Source organism: Bos grunniens, chromosome 9 (genome assembly GCF_055505025.1).
Source record: "Bos grunniens cultivar Pamir isolate PY7600 chromosome 9, Bosgru_T2T1.0, whole genome shotgun sequence".
Taxonomy (NCBI): Eukaryota; Metazoa; Chordata; class Mammalia; order Artiodactyla; family Bovidae; genus Bos; species Bos grunniens.
Window position 1 is genome coordinate 23,069,968 of NC_141173.1, and position 15,149 is coordinate 23,085,116.

A 15,149-nucleotide genomic window follows, 5' to 3' on the forward strand; every position below is an offset into this window, starting at 1 on the left:
TTGAAGCCCAATGTGCTTGTGTTAGAAGGCGAGGCCCCTGGAGGTCATTAGGGTTAGATGAAGTCATTAATGGGAGGCTCCCATGAGGTTAGAATTCTTACCAGAAGAAGAAGAAACACCAGAGCTTCCTTTCTTGGCCGTACACACAGAGGTTGTATGAGTACCAGGTAAGGTGATGGCTGCCTACAAGCCAAGATAAGAGGCCTCAGACTGTAACCCACCCTGCCAATATCTAGATTTTGGACTTTTCTAGGCTCTAGAACTGTGAGAAAAAATGTTTAAGTCACTCAGCTTATGGCATTTCACTATGGCTTTATGGCAATGGCAGCCTGAGGTAAGATATTAAATTAACACCATCTCATTTAAAAACATCTCTAAGATTTGTTTTGACAAAGAGGGCTTTTCTTAGCTCTCTCTTTCACTGACTCCCTGGTGAACTGGTTAGACTATGGTTCTGCTTGTTGTTTTTAATTATAGGAGCTTTTTTAGGGGGTGTGAGTGCCCTAATAGGTTAAGTATTAGTTTCTTTAAGATATATCAATCAATTGAAAAAAATTAAAAAGCCATTGGAACTAAAGGAGCAAAAGATATGAACAGGAGGAAATATAAATTGTTTTTAAACATATAAAAAGATTGTCAACCTCACTTATAATTAAAAAATACAAGTTAGAGCTATGCAAAAATAACATTTTCACGTGCAAGATTGGTAAAAATAAAAAATGATAACATAGCCCCAATATTGTTGATGGGAATATACAGTTACAATAATCTCTAAACAGTGCTTCTCAAAACCTATCAAAATTACAAAAGCTCATCTTTTAATTTCAAAGTTCACTTCTTAGCATTTATTCAAAGAGATACTAGTATATATGAAAGATGATATGTGTATTTAGTCATTGCTGCATTTGTTGTAATAGCGAAAAGCTAATAATCTCTTAATGGGAGGTTGTTGAAATAAATTGTCGTACATCAGCTTTAGAATGTGATTTGCCTTGGCTGACAGCATGGTGACAGATGTGATGGACGCAGTATCTTGAAAGGCATGGATTAGGCTTGCTTGCTCTTGTGCTTCTACTGCCTCGGCTGCTATTCCACTGGTCTTGGGAAGAACGTAATATAGAACCCACCAATCAATTTGCAGAAGTGTGAGCCAGCGCAGCTTAGCCAAGTTTGCCAACCAAGTCCAAGCCAAACCATCTAATCCTCAGCCACCATACAGATGCATAAGCTATGCTTATAAAGAATTGTTTTAAGCCACTGAGTTTTCAGTGATTTATTCATTTTTTTTTTATTCAGTGAGTTTCAGTGGTTTATTACACAGCAAGTGAGGCAGCTAATTACACTGTCCAGTGAATACTGTCTGCCCATTAAAGAATTCTTTAATACCCAAATAATGTAGAATCTCTGAGTCTCATGGTTCAGTTAAATGTGGTTCAGAACAACATGCAGTGTTCACTTTGTGAATGGAAATTTGTGAAATGGAATTTGCATACACTTGCATAAGATCTAACTGGAAAGATACATACAGAAACCTGATAAAAGCTGGTTGTCTGTAGAGAAGTTAAATGGAAAGTCAAGGAACAGGAGTGAAAGGAGGTTTTCCTTTTATAACCTTTCTTCCACTTTTGAATTTTCAACAGCTTAAATGCATTATATATTCAAAAAAAGAAATTATTTTTTTAAAACTCAGTCTATTCATAGACCTCCAAATTCTTCTATTATCTAATAGAACAGAAAAAAAAATCTAAAATCAGTTAACTTTTTATTCTCTTGACAAGGGCCAATTTTGCTTCAATAACTGCAGAATCTTTATTATTTCCTTAAATTAGGAGTTTGAACGATGTTTATCTAGGAGTAGAACTCTATTATTATTTCCTTGTAGCTAGAATACATATGTAAAGGACTCTTAAAACTCAACTGTAAGAAGACAAATGACTCAATTAAAAAAATGGACAAATCAATTGATTAGACGCTTCATGAAAGAAGAAAATACAGGTAACAAACACACACATTAAAAGGTGCTCAACATCACTGAAAAATTAAAAGCAAAATTAGATACCACTACACACAATTTAGTATATCTAAGATTTAAAAATCTAATGATATCAAGTATTGGAAGGATGTGGAGCAACTGGAACTCTTCTTCACTAACGTAGAACGAACACTTTTTTCACTAATGGGAAGTAATGTAAAATGGTATAATCACTTTAGAAACTCAGTTTGGCATTCCTGATAAAGTTATAAAAGAATCTACCATATTACCTAATTCCACCTCTTGATATTTGCCCAAGAGAAATGAAAGTATATGCCCAGAGACTCAAATGTGAATGTTTATCACAGCTTCATATGTGATAGCCCCAAACTGGAAAAAGTCCAAATGTCCATCAATAGGTAAAGGGATAAACAAATTTTCCTATATCCATATCACAGAATACTACTTAGTAAAGAAATGAAAATGAATTTCTGATACTCATAACATGTATAAATCATAAATTAATTATGCTGAGTGAAAAAAATCCAGATGAAAAAAGAGTACATACCATATGATTCCATTTATATAAAATTCTAGAAAATTCAAAGGAATCTATAGTGACAGAAATCAAATCAGTGGTTGCCTGGGCATGGCTTGGGGTGGGGGTGACATGTAGATAGATTACAAAAGGTCATGAGAAAACTTTTGAGGGTGATGAATTCATTAATTTCCTTGAATGATGGTTTCAAGAATGCTTGCATATGTCAAAACTTACCAATTTGTCATTTTAATTATCTACAAAAGAAACTTGAAGAAGAAACCAAATGTTAGGATTTGTCAAGCTGAATAGTTGACAAACTTTTGTTATACAATTCTCTATTTCTAATGTGTTTTCTACATTTAATACCAAAATATTTTAATTCAATTTTTAAAAGTGAAAGCCAAGTCACTCATTCGTGTCCAACTCTACGACCCCATGGACTGTAGCTTGCCAGGCTCCTCCATCCATGAGATTTTCGAGGTAAGATTACTGGAGTAGGTTGCCATTTCCTTCTCCAGGGAGGAAACTAGATTTCTCTCACTTGAGCTGATTTAATAAACTGATGGAAACAATAATTTCCATGAAAACAGGGCTTTTGTCTGTTTAATTCACCATTTCATCCCCAGTTCTCAGGACAGGGCCTAGAAGCCCTTACACCCTTCCAAATTACTTATCTAACACATAATGAATAAACTCAATTTATTCACCCTACTGGTTATTTTCTTAAAGAAGATTTCCAATTCCTTATGGTAAAGCTTAGAAGTTACGGAACAATTGTAGTGATTACCTGTACTGTGGAGGGTGCCAAGAGAATCAGAAACCTTTACAGGGTAATTACTTGTATTTGGGCAGCTTGCACCAGCAAAGCCCTATTGTTTGTTGATAGGTGGCATCCGGTCTGATTATTAAACATTTAGTGGTCAGTGACTGAACCATACTAGTTGTAAACTATTTTGAATATCACCCCTTTGCAAATGTCATCACACCAGTACTTTCTGGGTTCAAGTCTCTCTTTATGTCACACATTTCTCCTGCAGGCTTTTGTTCAAGTTCAAAATAGGTATCCTTTGACATGCATTTTGTACCCAACTCCTTTATTCTAACATTTTAAATGAATTAAAATATTTGTTATTACCTACAGAAGACACATAACATCCACTCATTGTTCAGGCCATAAGATTTGATGTTAGCTTGATTTTGTTTCCCTAAACATTTTTTTGCACTGCCAAGGTAATGTGATAAATTTCTATTCCAAAAATTACAATATTTTCAGTCTTCTCTTCTGGATTTTTGTATGGGGGAGCTAAACCAAATCTGTAAATATTTGCTTTTTGGCTTTAAATATCTCAAGCAGTGCTACAGGCAACTTATTGACCTATGTCCTTTAGCTCACCGGATAGGACTTGGAAAATAGACTAAAGACACCTGGGTCACATATCTAAGCTTTGGCCCAAGTCTATCTGCTGAACCTCTGCCATGGACATGCACTAGACTGCCTATCAATGTGCCAGAATTAGAAAATTTTTAAGAAAAATTTCTGGCTTTGGAGGTGGCTCTATTTGGAAGACAAAGTGAATTCCATACAAAAAGGCACATTAGTAAACATTTATTGAACTGTATTAAATTTAATTGAAATTAATTAAATTTGGATGGTAGCTACAACTGCAACTGCTCCCATTGCTGGGCTGAATTCCAGTTTTGGTTTAGAACCCAGTTTAGGCAAGGACTAGATAAATGGAAAATCTTCAATGTCAACTTCAAAGTTGAATTAATTTACATTAGAAAAAGAGTATTAGGTAACACTACTGAATTAAATATTTATTACAATTTCTTTTGAAAAGACAATAATTACAAACAAATAAGCTAGGTCTTCTAAGTGAATAAGTTCACTGTTCTATCCTTTCCTCTAGGTATTTTCCAGCTTCCTTACAGTAAATTTGACTCTTCCATCTAGAATTATTAGGATTTCTCTTGGACATCATTTAAAATATAGAAGTTATCTGTTATATCACATGTTTTAGAATTATAAATGCCTGTATTCTCCCCTCCATGCTGAATAAATCAACACGATTTATAGATTCTACCTCAAGTATTTATATGGGCTATTTTCAACCTTTTTAAAAACAAGCATTTTATAAAGCCTTTATATAAAGCATACCTTCATGTAAATTTTAAAAATACATATTATACTAACTATAATATAAAGAGAAATAAGAGCATAATTAAATAATAAATAACAGGTAGTATAATATATAAATGACTATACTGCTGCTGCTAAGTCGCATCAGTCATGTCTGACTCTGTGTGACCCCATACATGGCAGCCCACCAGGCTCCTCTGTCCCTGGGATTCTCCAGGCAAGAATACTGGAGTGGGTTGCCATTTCCTTCTCCTATGTCTATACCAGAAGACCTAATGAAATGCAAATGTCATCACACCAGTACTTTGTGGGTTCAAGTCTCTCTTTATGCCACACATTGCCCAGGTGGCATAGTGGTAAAGAATCTGCCTGCAATGTAGGAGACCAGGGTTTTATCCTTGGGTCAGGAAGATCCCCTGGAGAAGGGAATGGCAACCCACTCCAGTATCTTTGCCTGGAGAATCCCATGGACAGAGGAGCGTGGTGAGCTACACGGTCGCAGAGTCAGACACGATTGAGTGACTCACACACACACACTTATAAACAGGCTAGGACTTGAGAAATTAGACTAAGATTCAAATTAATAGTGAAAACAGTTTGTCTTTACATTAGACATTTTGAAATAAGAATTACTGTAAATGCAATAAATATAAATGCACATGGATATGGTTGATTTGTATTAGTGATTCAAATACCATGAGCAACACAGCTGTCAGAGACACAATTTTGGTCGCGTCCCAAATAAAACAATATATATTTTTCCTTTGATGAACACAGTAGCTGCCTCTGGAAAATTCAGCGTATACTAAAACCATTCTATAAGTATTTGCAATTTAAATGTAGGATTGTTGTTTAGGTTTTTCACCTACAAGAATGCCTAGATGGATACTTGAACGTCATGTGGGAAGCAGGATAATTTTTCATTGTATGACACTGTCCCTTTAATTGCAGGATGTCTAACATCCCTGGCCTCTGCAGGCTAAATGCCAGTAGTTCTCCCCGTTGACTGAAACAACCAGAAAATGCTTCCAACAAATATCCAAAATGCCCACTAGGGGCAGTGTCACCCTGGAGAACCACTGGTCTACATAACTGTTCCTGCCTTGTCAATCTTTTTAACACTGCTTTGGTTTATAGTTCTTCAACATCTATCACTTGGCTCTCCCAATTTCTCTGTGTCCCTAGTCTCTCTGCCTGTGAATTTATCCTTCAAATAGATCGCGAAGGTGATCTTTGTAAAATACACACCTAATCACGTCATTTTCCTGCTGAGTATCTTTGGAGGCTTCCCAGCTCTACAGGATGAAATCAAACTTTTTAGAATAGAGGGCAGTAATCCTATCCCAGTTCAGTTCAGTTCAGTCGCTCAGTCGTGTCCGACTCTTTGCGACCCCATGAATCGCAGCACGCCAGGCCTCCCTGTCCATCACCAACTCCCAGAGTTCACTCAGGCTCACGTCCATCGAGTCAGTGATGCCATCCAGCCATCTCATCCTCTGTCGTCCCCTTCTCCTCCTGCCCCCAATCCCTCCCAGCATCAGAGTCTTTTCCAATGAGTCAACTCTATGCATGAGGTAAACCCATGCTACTACCACTCTCCAATGTGTGCTCTGCTGTGGTCTTCCCCATGTGGTATTTAGAACTGAACAAGTTTTCTGAGTCTTTCCACCAACTTGGCGATCTTCTGTCTGGCAAGTTCCTACCAATAATTCAAAATGCAATTCAGGTATTACTTCCCCAAAGAAGTCTTCTTCAATCTCCCTAGTCCACCCTGCCCTTTGCACTCACCCTGTTTTGTAACTGGTAGGTAGCCGGTGTTCATCACTAGACTGTGAGATGTCTGAAGGCAGAGATTTTTATCCTATCTATCTACCTTTATATTTTAAGAACATCATATAGGTAGAAGTATACAGTAAGGTCTTAGACAGTTAAACACATTTAAAGTTGAATAATCCTATAATGTTATTTGGAAAGTTCTGCAGATTGCTATAGAATTATTATTTTTTTTACCTTTCAATATTTTCCCATTCTTAAAGAAACATATATTTCCATCCAGTTCAGTCTTTCTAATATTACAGCCTTTTAGCTTGTTCTATTTTTTGTAATTATTTAATTTCTGATAAATCCTGAAATGGCTTCGCTTTTTCTTTTACCAGCTTCAACTCCCATTGTATTGACTCATGAAACAAATAGGTCCTTTCAACCCATTCCGAAGTTGATATTTTTACTTAATTTAGTGTATATATCTCAGATAAGAAGCTTCTTTCTTTCTCAAATGATTTGAAATCAGCACATGAGTTTTCTTTTTAGTCATTAACAATTAAAAATATTTTTCATGAATGTTTAACTTTTTTCACACAAACTGTCAAGTTGATTGTTCTGGTTTTAAGTGTTGATTCATGGTTTTACAGCATGTGTGGTTGATGTTCACCAATGTTTAATTTTGTTTTAGAAATTCTTTAGATTTGAGAGTGTTCACCTTTTTCAGTTCCTTTGCTAATTTGCAAAATTAACTAGTCTCAAATAATCTTGATGTTTCTGCTGGACCACATGGTTTCTCTTCTGGTTACCATTGGGGTAACCATAATCATCCGTCTTTTTTTTTTTTTTTAATACTACATTGTTCTTTGCCTTCCCAGAATTTAACAGCAATATTTCAAAAATTTACTAATGACTTTCCTTTGGGTCATTAGAAGAAAAATGGTTGCTGGAGAAACAATGTGCTGCATAAATAATAGTGCAGAGACATTTTCCTGGAGGCTACAATGTGACCTATGAAATACACTAGATTGGTTCTTCTCCATTAGGACATTCAGATCCTTCTTTTATTTTGGAAGGGAAGAATAAATGGAGGAAAATGTGCTTTGAAATTCTCTGTCCTGCTTTAGAGCATGTAAATAGCATCACACACAAAAAATTTTCAAGCTGTCAGGAGTTAAGCAAGTATGATAATTTCGGATAATTAAATGCTTAAGACAATCAAAATAGAACTCATCCTAGTAAGCTTTTCTCACTTGAAGGAGAGTTCTTCAAAAAGTAGTTACTGATCTTACTGTCTTTCAACAGGGCAGTTTTTAAAATGTGGTAAAACAGTCCACACTACATTTTGCAATCTTTAAAACAAAGAAAGTATGGACACAGAACGAGGCATAGTTGTTTTAAAATTTTAAAAATCATGAATAATATAATACATCGACTATGATCCCATTCATATAAAAAATATTAGAAACAAAAGTAAAATACATACAAACAGAGAGACTGGAAAGATACACACAGTAAACTGCCCTCAGTGTTCTGCAATGAAAGCTTTTATTTCTGTCTATTTCTTCCACCAGGTTATGAACTCTTTTGTTACCAGACCAAATATAGGATGCCCAGTTAAATTAGAGTTTCAGGTAAAAAGTGATTTTTTTTAAACATAGGTACATCCCAAATATTGCACGGAGCATATTCATACTAAAAAATCATTCATTGTATACCTGAAATTCAATTTTAACTGAGTGTCCTGTATTTTTATTTGCTAAATCTGGCAATTCTACTTGAAGGAGACCTTAGACTATCCATCCTTGGACTCCTATAACTAACATAGTTACAGTGAGTTGGTGGGTACAGAACAAATGGCGAGTGGGAGAGTAATGAAGATTAACACAATAATAACAGGCAATTTTGCCAAGCATGTTAGATATCTTATCTCAATTCTCATGGAAATGTCATAATGTTTTATTAGTGGTCCTATTTTACAGGTGAAGAAACAGAAGTATACTGAAGCCACACAGTAAGTGGTGGAGCTAAAAATGACCCCACATTTCTGAGTCCTGATTCAGCAGCCATAACCAACTAACTGCCAGCTGCAGGCAGGTAGAAGAAAATAAGGAGAAAGCGAACCAGGGGAGAGGCTTTGGTTCTGCCTAAGGGATGCAGTGTAGGACTTTGCACAAGTGCCTCAATTTTGCCTAGAGGTGGAATGTGAGATACACATGAAAAGCAGACAAATCTGGGCCCAGTCCTTACCTCCACCACACATTAGAACAAGTTATATAATTTATTTTGGCTTCAGTTTTCTCCTCTTTAAAACTGGAGTGAGAGAATCTACCTGAGGACTGATGGGAAGAACAAATGAGATGATTTCTGTAAAGTGATCAGCAGGAGGTTTGGCAAGTAAAAGACACTGTCAATGTGAATTAGTCTCAGCTCAGAGCCCCAGTTTTTTCATTTGTAAAACAGAATAATTATACGAATAACTACTGGTATCTATATTGCCGAGCTGATGTGAGATCAGATGAGAATATATCTTTCTAAATTCTAAAGATACTTAGAATCTTCTTACTCTCCTCAATAGAGCAGAACCAGAATACCAAGGCAGAGCATTAGTATTTTTTTTCCCATGAATAACTAATTTTGTTTAAAAATTATCATACAGTAAAACTGATTCAGTGTACAAGGTTCTGTAAATTTTAACGCATGTCTAGACTTATGTAACCACCACCACCATAAGGATACAGAACATGACTCCAGCTTTTGAGATTCTTTTTTTGAAAATGTTTCACATTCGTATTACAAAGCACTTTTAAAAACAGGAAAAAGATTTAGATAAAAGTGCTGAGGATGCAAATGAACAAAACTGGCTTTTTGCACAAATTTTTTGCAGTTTTCACGCCCTCTAGGTCTCACCTGGGCCCTTCTTGCTGTTGGCGGTGCAGTCTATTTCTTCCCACAAAAGTAATCAAGAAGTGACTTGAGAATTGGGACCTTTCCTTCACACTAAAGGCAGGCCCATGTCATAGGCACAAACTTCGGCATTCCTTATTGGATCCTTTTTATATTACCAGATCTTACTTTTTTGCAACTGTTTTCTCAGTTTTCTGAAATGAAGAACCTTGAATAACCAGCACTTTCTCACTCTTTTAGGGAAATTATTTTTTCGGGACAAAAGAGACAGACACTCATTGAGAGAACAAGACTAGAGCTTTCAGGACCCCAAACCTCTCCGGGGTAACAAATCCTCTCTGTAATCAATCATTCCCTGTCTCCTACCCCAGTCCTAGCCTCTCTGCTCCTTGCCTACCGGGCGCATCCTGCGGCGTCAGACTTGGGTTACCAAACTTCTGTTCTCCCTGGCGGCCTCCCACCCCCACCCTGCGAACTCTCCCATCTAACTGACTTGCACTGACACACGGCTGCCACGTCTGGGGAGGGGGGCGGGTCCGCTTTCCGGTGACTCACGTCCTCGCTATTTGCCTTTTGTTTCTAGGACGCTTTGGCGGCCGTTTTCGTCCCTCTGCTTTTAATTTGGGGAGCAGGAAAACTAATGAATCAAGAGTGAATCTCTTCTCCACCCATCTTTCCCCCGCTCCCTTCTTCTTCCAGTTGGCTCTCTTCCCTTCACAAGTTCCGTAACTATCCGAGAAGTGCGGGGGGCGGGACAGGTGGGGACGGATTAATTACACCTAAATCCGAAGTTGGCAGTCTAAAGCATCAGTTGGCTGGGGAGCCTTTCCGAAACTCCCTTGCAGGCAGCTGGGCGTTTTCGTGCTGCCGCTGTACATTTGCAGCTCATTTCCCTACGCTCCTGCTCTGTTATGCCTCAATCTACCTGGTTACCGCTTTAAGTGCCCAGATCAGGGCGAATTTCACGAGATGCACGAGCGGTTTTGTTCCAGTCCAAGGTAAAACCCAGTATGCAAAATGAGGAACCACCAAAGGATGCCAGGGAAAGGGGGAGAAAAAGGGATTCCCTCACCTTTTCCGGCACATTCCTTGTCAATTTCCACCAGAAGGAGGCGCGCGGTCTAGATCCCCCTCTCGTCTCCTTTCTTACATCCCCCTACCGAGCGCAGCCCAGGCTCGCCGCGCAGCCGGAGCAGCTTCTCCGGCAGCCCTGGCCCTCCGCACCCCCCCTCCCCGCCCCCCGGGTTGGTTTTTCCCAGCTGCGGAGGTTGGGCCAGGGGCTGGGGTGCGAGGAGTCGGCGCCCGCAGCGCGGAACGGGCAAGTCGCTGCGACTCTGGTGAGACTGGGAGTTATCTCGAGTGCGGAGGTGAGCGCCGGGGAGCAAGCGGAGAAGGCGAGAGCCTGGGGGGCGGGGGGGAATAGGGGCCTGGGGGGCGGCTCCGGGGCCCCTCCCCATCCTCAGGCAGGAGACTAGCGCCGGTCCGGGGGTCCCACCGCCGCTTTGTTTGCGGCCTCACCCCCGCCTCCCTTTTGGAGATGACTTGAACGCCCTCGGGTCTGATGGGGCTGGCGGGGGCGCGGGCTGGGGGCGCCAGCCGAGTGCTTTCCACTTTATCCGTCAGGGTCCTGAAAGACATCAAAAGACTCCTGTAACCTGAAACTTCCATTGCGTCCGAACCTGGACGTGGAGGAGAGGTCCGGGCGGGGGCGGAGACCCCGGAAGGCAGGTCGTCCGCGGAGGAGGTGGGGGGAAGGAGCTGGGAAGGAGAAGTTTTAGTCGGGAGGCGCTGGGAATTAAGCAAGAAGTTTAAGACGCGGGGGAAGAGACAGATCGGGGAAAGGAGGAGGGCGGGAGCTGGGAAGAGTATATATAGTGAGGGCTCGGGACGCTGCAAGACTGTGCTTCGCCCCTCGGGTCGCCTGCCCCTCTGCTAGGGTAAGGATGTGCGTGGCGTTGGAGGAGGCGAGGCCCGGACGGGCTTTCGGAGGGAGGTCTCGGGTACCCGGTAGGGTCGGCTTGGCTCGCGGCGGCCGATTCCTGCCCTCGGGGAGCCGCGGGCGCCACCACGCCTCACGCTTGTCTCCCGCTTGTCCCAGGTCGCGCAGCGGATCCTGCGGGAGGCGCCAACAAAAGAGGCGGGAGGTGCCACCCGGAGGCGGCGGCCGCAAGACGAGCGGGAGGAGGAGCGCTGAGCCGAGCGTCCCAACCGGCCGTGCGTACTTTCTGGAGGGACGGGGCGGGGGACTCGGCCCGGGAGGGGGACGCCCGGTGGCCAGGGGGTTGGCCAAGTTCCGGCGGCGGCGCTGGCGGCGGCCCTCCTCCGCTCCCACGAGGGGAAAGTTTTCTCCAGAAGCTTCCGGCCGGCCCGCGCCCTCCGGAGCCCCGTCTCCCGAACCTTCGGAGCGGGCGGCGTCCCAGCCCGGCTCCGGGGACACCCGAGCCGCGATGCCTGGGGGGTGCTCCCGGGGCCCCGCCGCCGGGGACGGGCGGCTGCGGTTGGCGCGGCTGGCGCTAGTCCTCCTGGGCTGGGTCTCCTCGACCTCCCTCCCCTCGTCGGCGTCCTCCTCCACCTCCTCGGCGTCGCTCCCGGCTCCCGCGGCGTCCGGCCAGCCCGCGCTGCCGGGCCGATGCCCAGCGCCGTGTGAGTGCTCCGAAGCGGCGCGCACCGTCAAGTGCGTGAACCGCAACTTGACCGAGGTGCCGGCCGACCTGCCCCCCTACGTGCGCAACCTCTTCCTCACGGGCAACCAGCTGGCCGTGCTGCCCGCCGGTGCCTTCGCCCGCCGGCCGCCGCTGGCCGACCTGGCCGCGCTCAACCTCAGCGGCAACCGCCTGAAGGAGGTGGACGCCGGCGCCTTCGAGCACCTGCCCGGCCTGCGCCAGCTCGACCTCAGCCACAACCCGCTGGCCGACCTCAGCCCCTTCGCCTTCTCGGGCAGCAACGCCAGTGTCGCGACCCCCAGCCCCCTGGCGGAACTCATCTTGAACCGCCTCGAGCTCCCCGCGGCCGAGCGGCAGAACCTGAGCCTGGAGGGGATGGTGGCGGCGGCCCTGCGAGCTGGCCACGCGCTGCGGGGGCTCCGCCGCCTGGAGCTGGCCAGCAACCAGCTCCTCTACCTGCCCCACGACGTCCTGGCCCATCTGCCCGGCCTCCGGCACCTGGACCTGCGCAACAACTCGCTGGTGGGCCTGACCCACGTGTCCTTCCGGAACCTGACGCACCTCGAAAGCCTGCACCTGGAGGACAATGCCCTCAAGGTCCTGCGCAACGGCACCCTGGCCGAGCTGCAAAGCCTGCCCCACGTCCGGGTCTTCCTAGACGACAATCCCTGGGTCTGTGACTGCCACATGGTGGACATGGTGGCCTGGCTCAAGGAGACCGAGGTAGTGCAGGGCAAAGGCAGGCTCACCTGTGCGTTCCCGGAGAAAATGAGGCATCGGGTCCTCTTGGAACTCAACAGCTCCGATCTGGACTGTGACCCTATGCTCCCGCCATCCCTGCAGACGTCTTATGTGTTCCTGGGTATTGTTTTAGCCCTGATAGGCGCCATCTTCCTCCTGGTTTTGTATTTGAACCGCAAAGGGATAAAGAAGTGGATGCATAACATCAGAGATGCCTGTAGGGATCACATGGAAGGGTATCATTACAGATACGAAATCAATGCGGACCCCAGGTTAACAAACCTCAGCTCGAATTCGGATGTCTGAGAAGCGCGTGAGGACAGAACCAGGACAACTCTGCATGAGATGTAGACTTCAGCTTTATCCCGTCCTAGGCTTGCTTCACCTCCACCCTCCACTGTAGCCGCCAGTGACCTTGACTGAAAGCAGCGAAAGGAATTTGCTCCCTTCTTCTGTAAAGTTTCTTGGTGTGTTCTGTTACTGTGGGACGATGAACAACTGTGCGTAGTGTTTTATCCTCTTCCTTCTTCTTGGAACTCAACATGTGTGGAGGGATGTTTTCAAGTTTCAGCATGAACATGGCCTCCTGGCTGTTTTTCTCTTAGTACAGTTCAAGGTGTAGCAAGTGTACTCTCACTGATAGCATTCAACAAAAGCTGCCTCAACTTTTTTGAGAAAAAGACTTATTTCATAAATATCAGTTTTATTCTCATGTACCGAAATTGTGGAGAGAATGATTGCATTTCATAAACTGCCTGCAGACCTTAGCAAGCTCTTCAGAGTAACTCCATAGTCCACAGGAGCCCCTGCATCCGAGAGCATGCTTACATTTTACTGTTCTGCATATTTCAAAAAATAACTTGCAACTTCAGATAACTTCTTGACAAGTTACTTTTTTGATTGCAGTTTATATGAAACTATGCTGAAGTTTTTTTATAAACTGCATCGAGAGCCAACAAACTAAATTGTTAAAAAAAATTCAATAAAGATTCTTAAAAGAATTACAGCTGTGTTCAAGTTTGCTATTTGAAAAAAGGATTAGGGGCAGTGATACTGAATGGTTTTGGTTCTGCTGATAATTAAGCTGTTAGTTATAGCTGAGAATGAAACAGGAGCAGTGTCTTATACAGACAGGCTTTGGAGATAGATTTGAGATGGTGGATCCTTTCACAATTTACATAGAGAAGTTGAATATTCATGTGAAAGTTAATGCTATTTATTAAACAGTTTTGTAAAAGCATTATAAAGTTGGTAAGAAGGAAGATTTCTGTAAGACAAACAGTTCACATTTTGGGTTTCTTCCTAGGCTGATTAAGTTAGGACAGAACAAAATTAGTTACATAATAAAACCCTCCATAGAAAATTGTTCTGTGGATTTTTAGAGCAGGGTGTGAAACAAATATAATGCAAATAAATGTATGAAAGTGAAGTGTCTTAAGACAATATTCTAAAATAAAAGATTTTAAAATGTAAATAAAAATTCCTAATATCATAATGTAAATTGGAACTTAGATTTTCTTGAGAATGTATTTTTTAAAATGCATAAAATGGAACATACCAGGGTTGATGGTTTGATTATCAGAGACCCTGCTAGTGTGCTTAAAAAATTCTCATGGTACGATATGAATTTGAGGAAATACCCAGAGCTAACTGTCTATAATTATAAACAAGTGTCTCAATCAGTTTCTTATGTTCAATTCAGTATTTAAGAATTTGGGGACATTTTGCTAAGTTAAATTCGAAGTTAGCATATACACCTTTATGAAGAATGAATCACATTTAATGGTAAATAAAAGCAATTGGTTAATGAAGTGGTATTTTCAACGATAGGCAAGAATTTCTCTTTTTTTCAGTTTATTATTTGCCAATTAAGCTTAAGAGTAAATTCCATTAATCTCTAACCTCTTATATAAAGTGATCTTAATTTAGCTATTATTGTTTAATTTAAAGTGTAGGTAAATTTGTATCAGTAAGTCTTAGGGCCCTTCTTTCCCTTTAAAATGATTATATTCTAGAGAGTTTTATATTTGAAATAAAATTTAAGTTTCCATATTTTTATAAATGAAATAGGATTAGGTAGTACTTTAGTTGTAGACATTTTTTTTAGAATAGAAACATTTTCCCTCTTTGAGTTAAACTCAGAAGTTTTCAAAATAGAGCTAAAAATATCTGAATTTGTTCCTTGTTTAGATTAGATAGATATGATATTTTAATTTTAACTATATTAAGTTTTCTAAGGCTCATTTTATGAAATAGTATTCATTATTTTGGGGTTATACTTTAGATCCTATAATTACCTAAGAAAAGGTTAAATATATGGTACTTAATATTCCATTAAGCATTTTAAATGTTCACCAGGAATTCATAAACTGGCCAGCTGCCATTATTTCCTAAGGATGATGCCAAATTATCAAAAACATCTAA

General features: G+C 41.9%; 1 protein-coding gene and 1 long non-coding RNA gene across 9 annotated transcripts in view; one reads left to right on the forward strand and one right to left on the reverse strand.

Annotated features, from left to right (window-relative positions):
• LOC147365672 (uncharacterized) overlaps nt 1–10,524 on the reverse strand; it is a 33,245-nt gene extending 22,721 nt beyond the window's left edge. The window contains exon 1 of the long non-coding RNA XR_015132650.1: nt 10,394–10,524. This is a non-coding gene — a long non-coding RNA (uncharacterized LOC147365672). The remainder of the gene's footprint in view (nt 1–10,393) is intronic.
• TPBG (trophoblast glycoprotein) lies at nt 10,115–13,726 on the forward strand. 8 transcript variants are annotated; one of them, XM_086316932.1, is made up of 3 exons: nt 10,115–10,319; nt 10,945–11,045; nt 11,420–13,726. In XM_086316932.1, the coding sequence occupies exon 3, from the start codon at nt 11,769–11,771 to the stop codon at nt 13,029–13,031; it is 1,263 nt and encodes a 420-aa protein (XP_086173058.1). In that variant the 5' UTR covers nt 10,115–10,319; nt 10,945–11,045; nt 11,420–11,768; the 3' UTR covers nt 13,032–13,726. The 8 variants fall into 8 exon arrangements, with proteins under 8 accessions (XP_086173058.1, XP_086173063.1, XP_086173056.1 ...); XM_086316930.1 differs by having other exon boundaries at nt 10,268–10,688; XM_086316936.1 differs by lacking the exon at nt 10,115–10,319 and adding an exon at nt 10,455–10,688 and having other exon boundaries at nt 10,945–11,017.
• Nucleotides 13,727–15,149: the final 1,423 nt, after the last annotated feature.

Bases quoted from the DNA above. Each gene is read 5' to 3' on its own strand.
- TPBG (XM_086316937.1), top strand. From the start codon at position 10,291: ATGCACGAGCGGTTTTGTTCCAGTCCAAG. The intron at 10,320-11,419 runs GTAAAACCCAGT...CGCTTGTCCCAG, and splicing joins CGGTTTTGTTCCAGTCCAAG to GTCGCGCAGCGGATCCTGCG.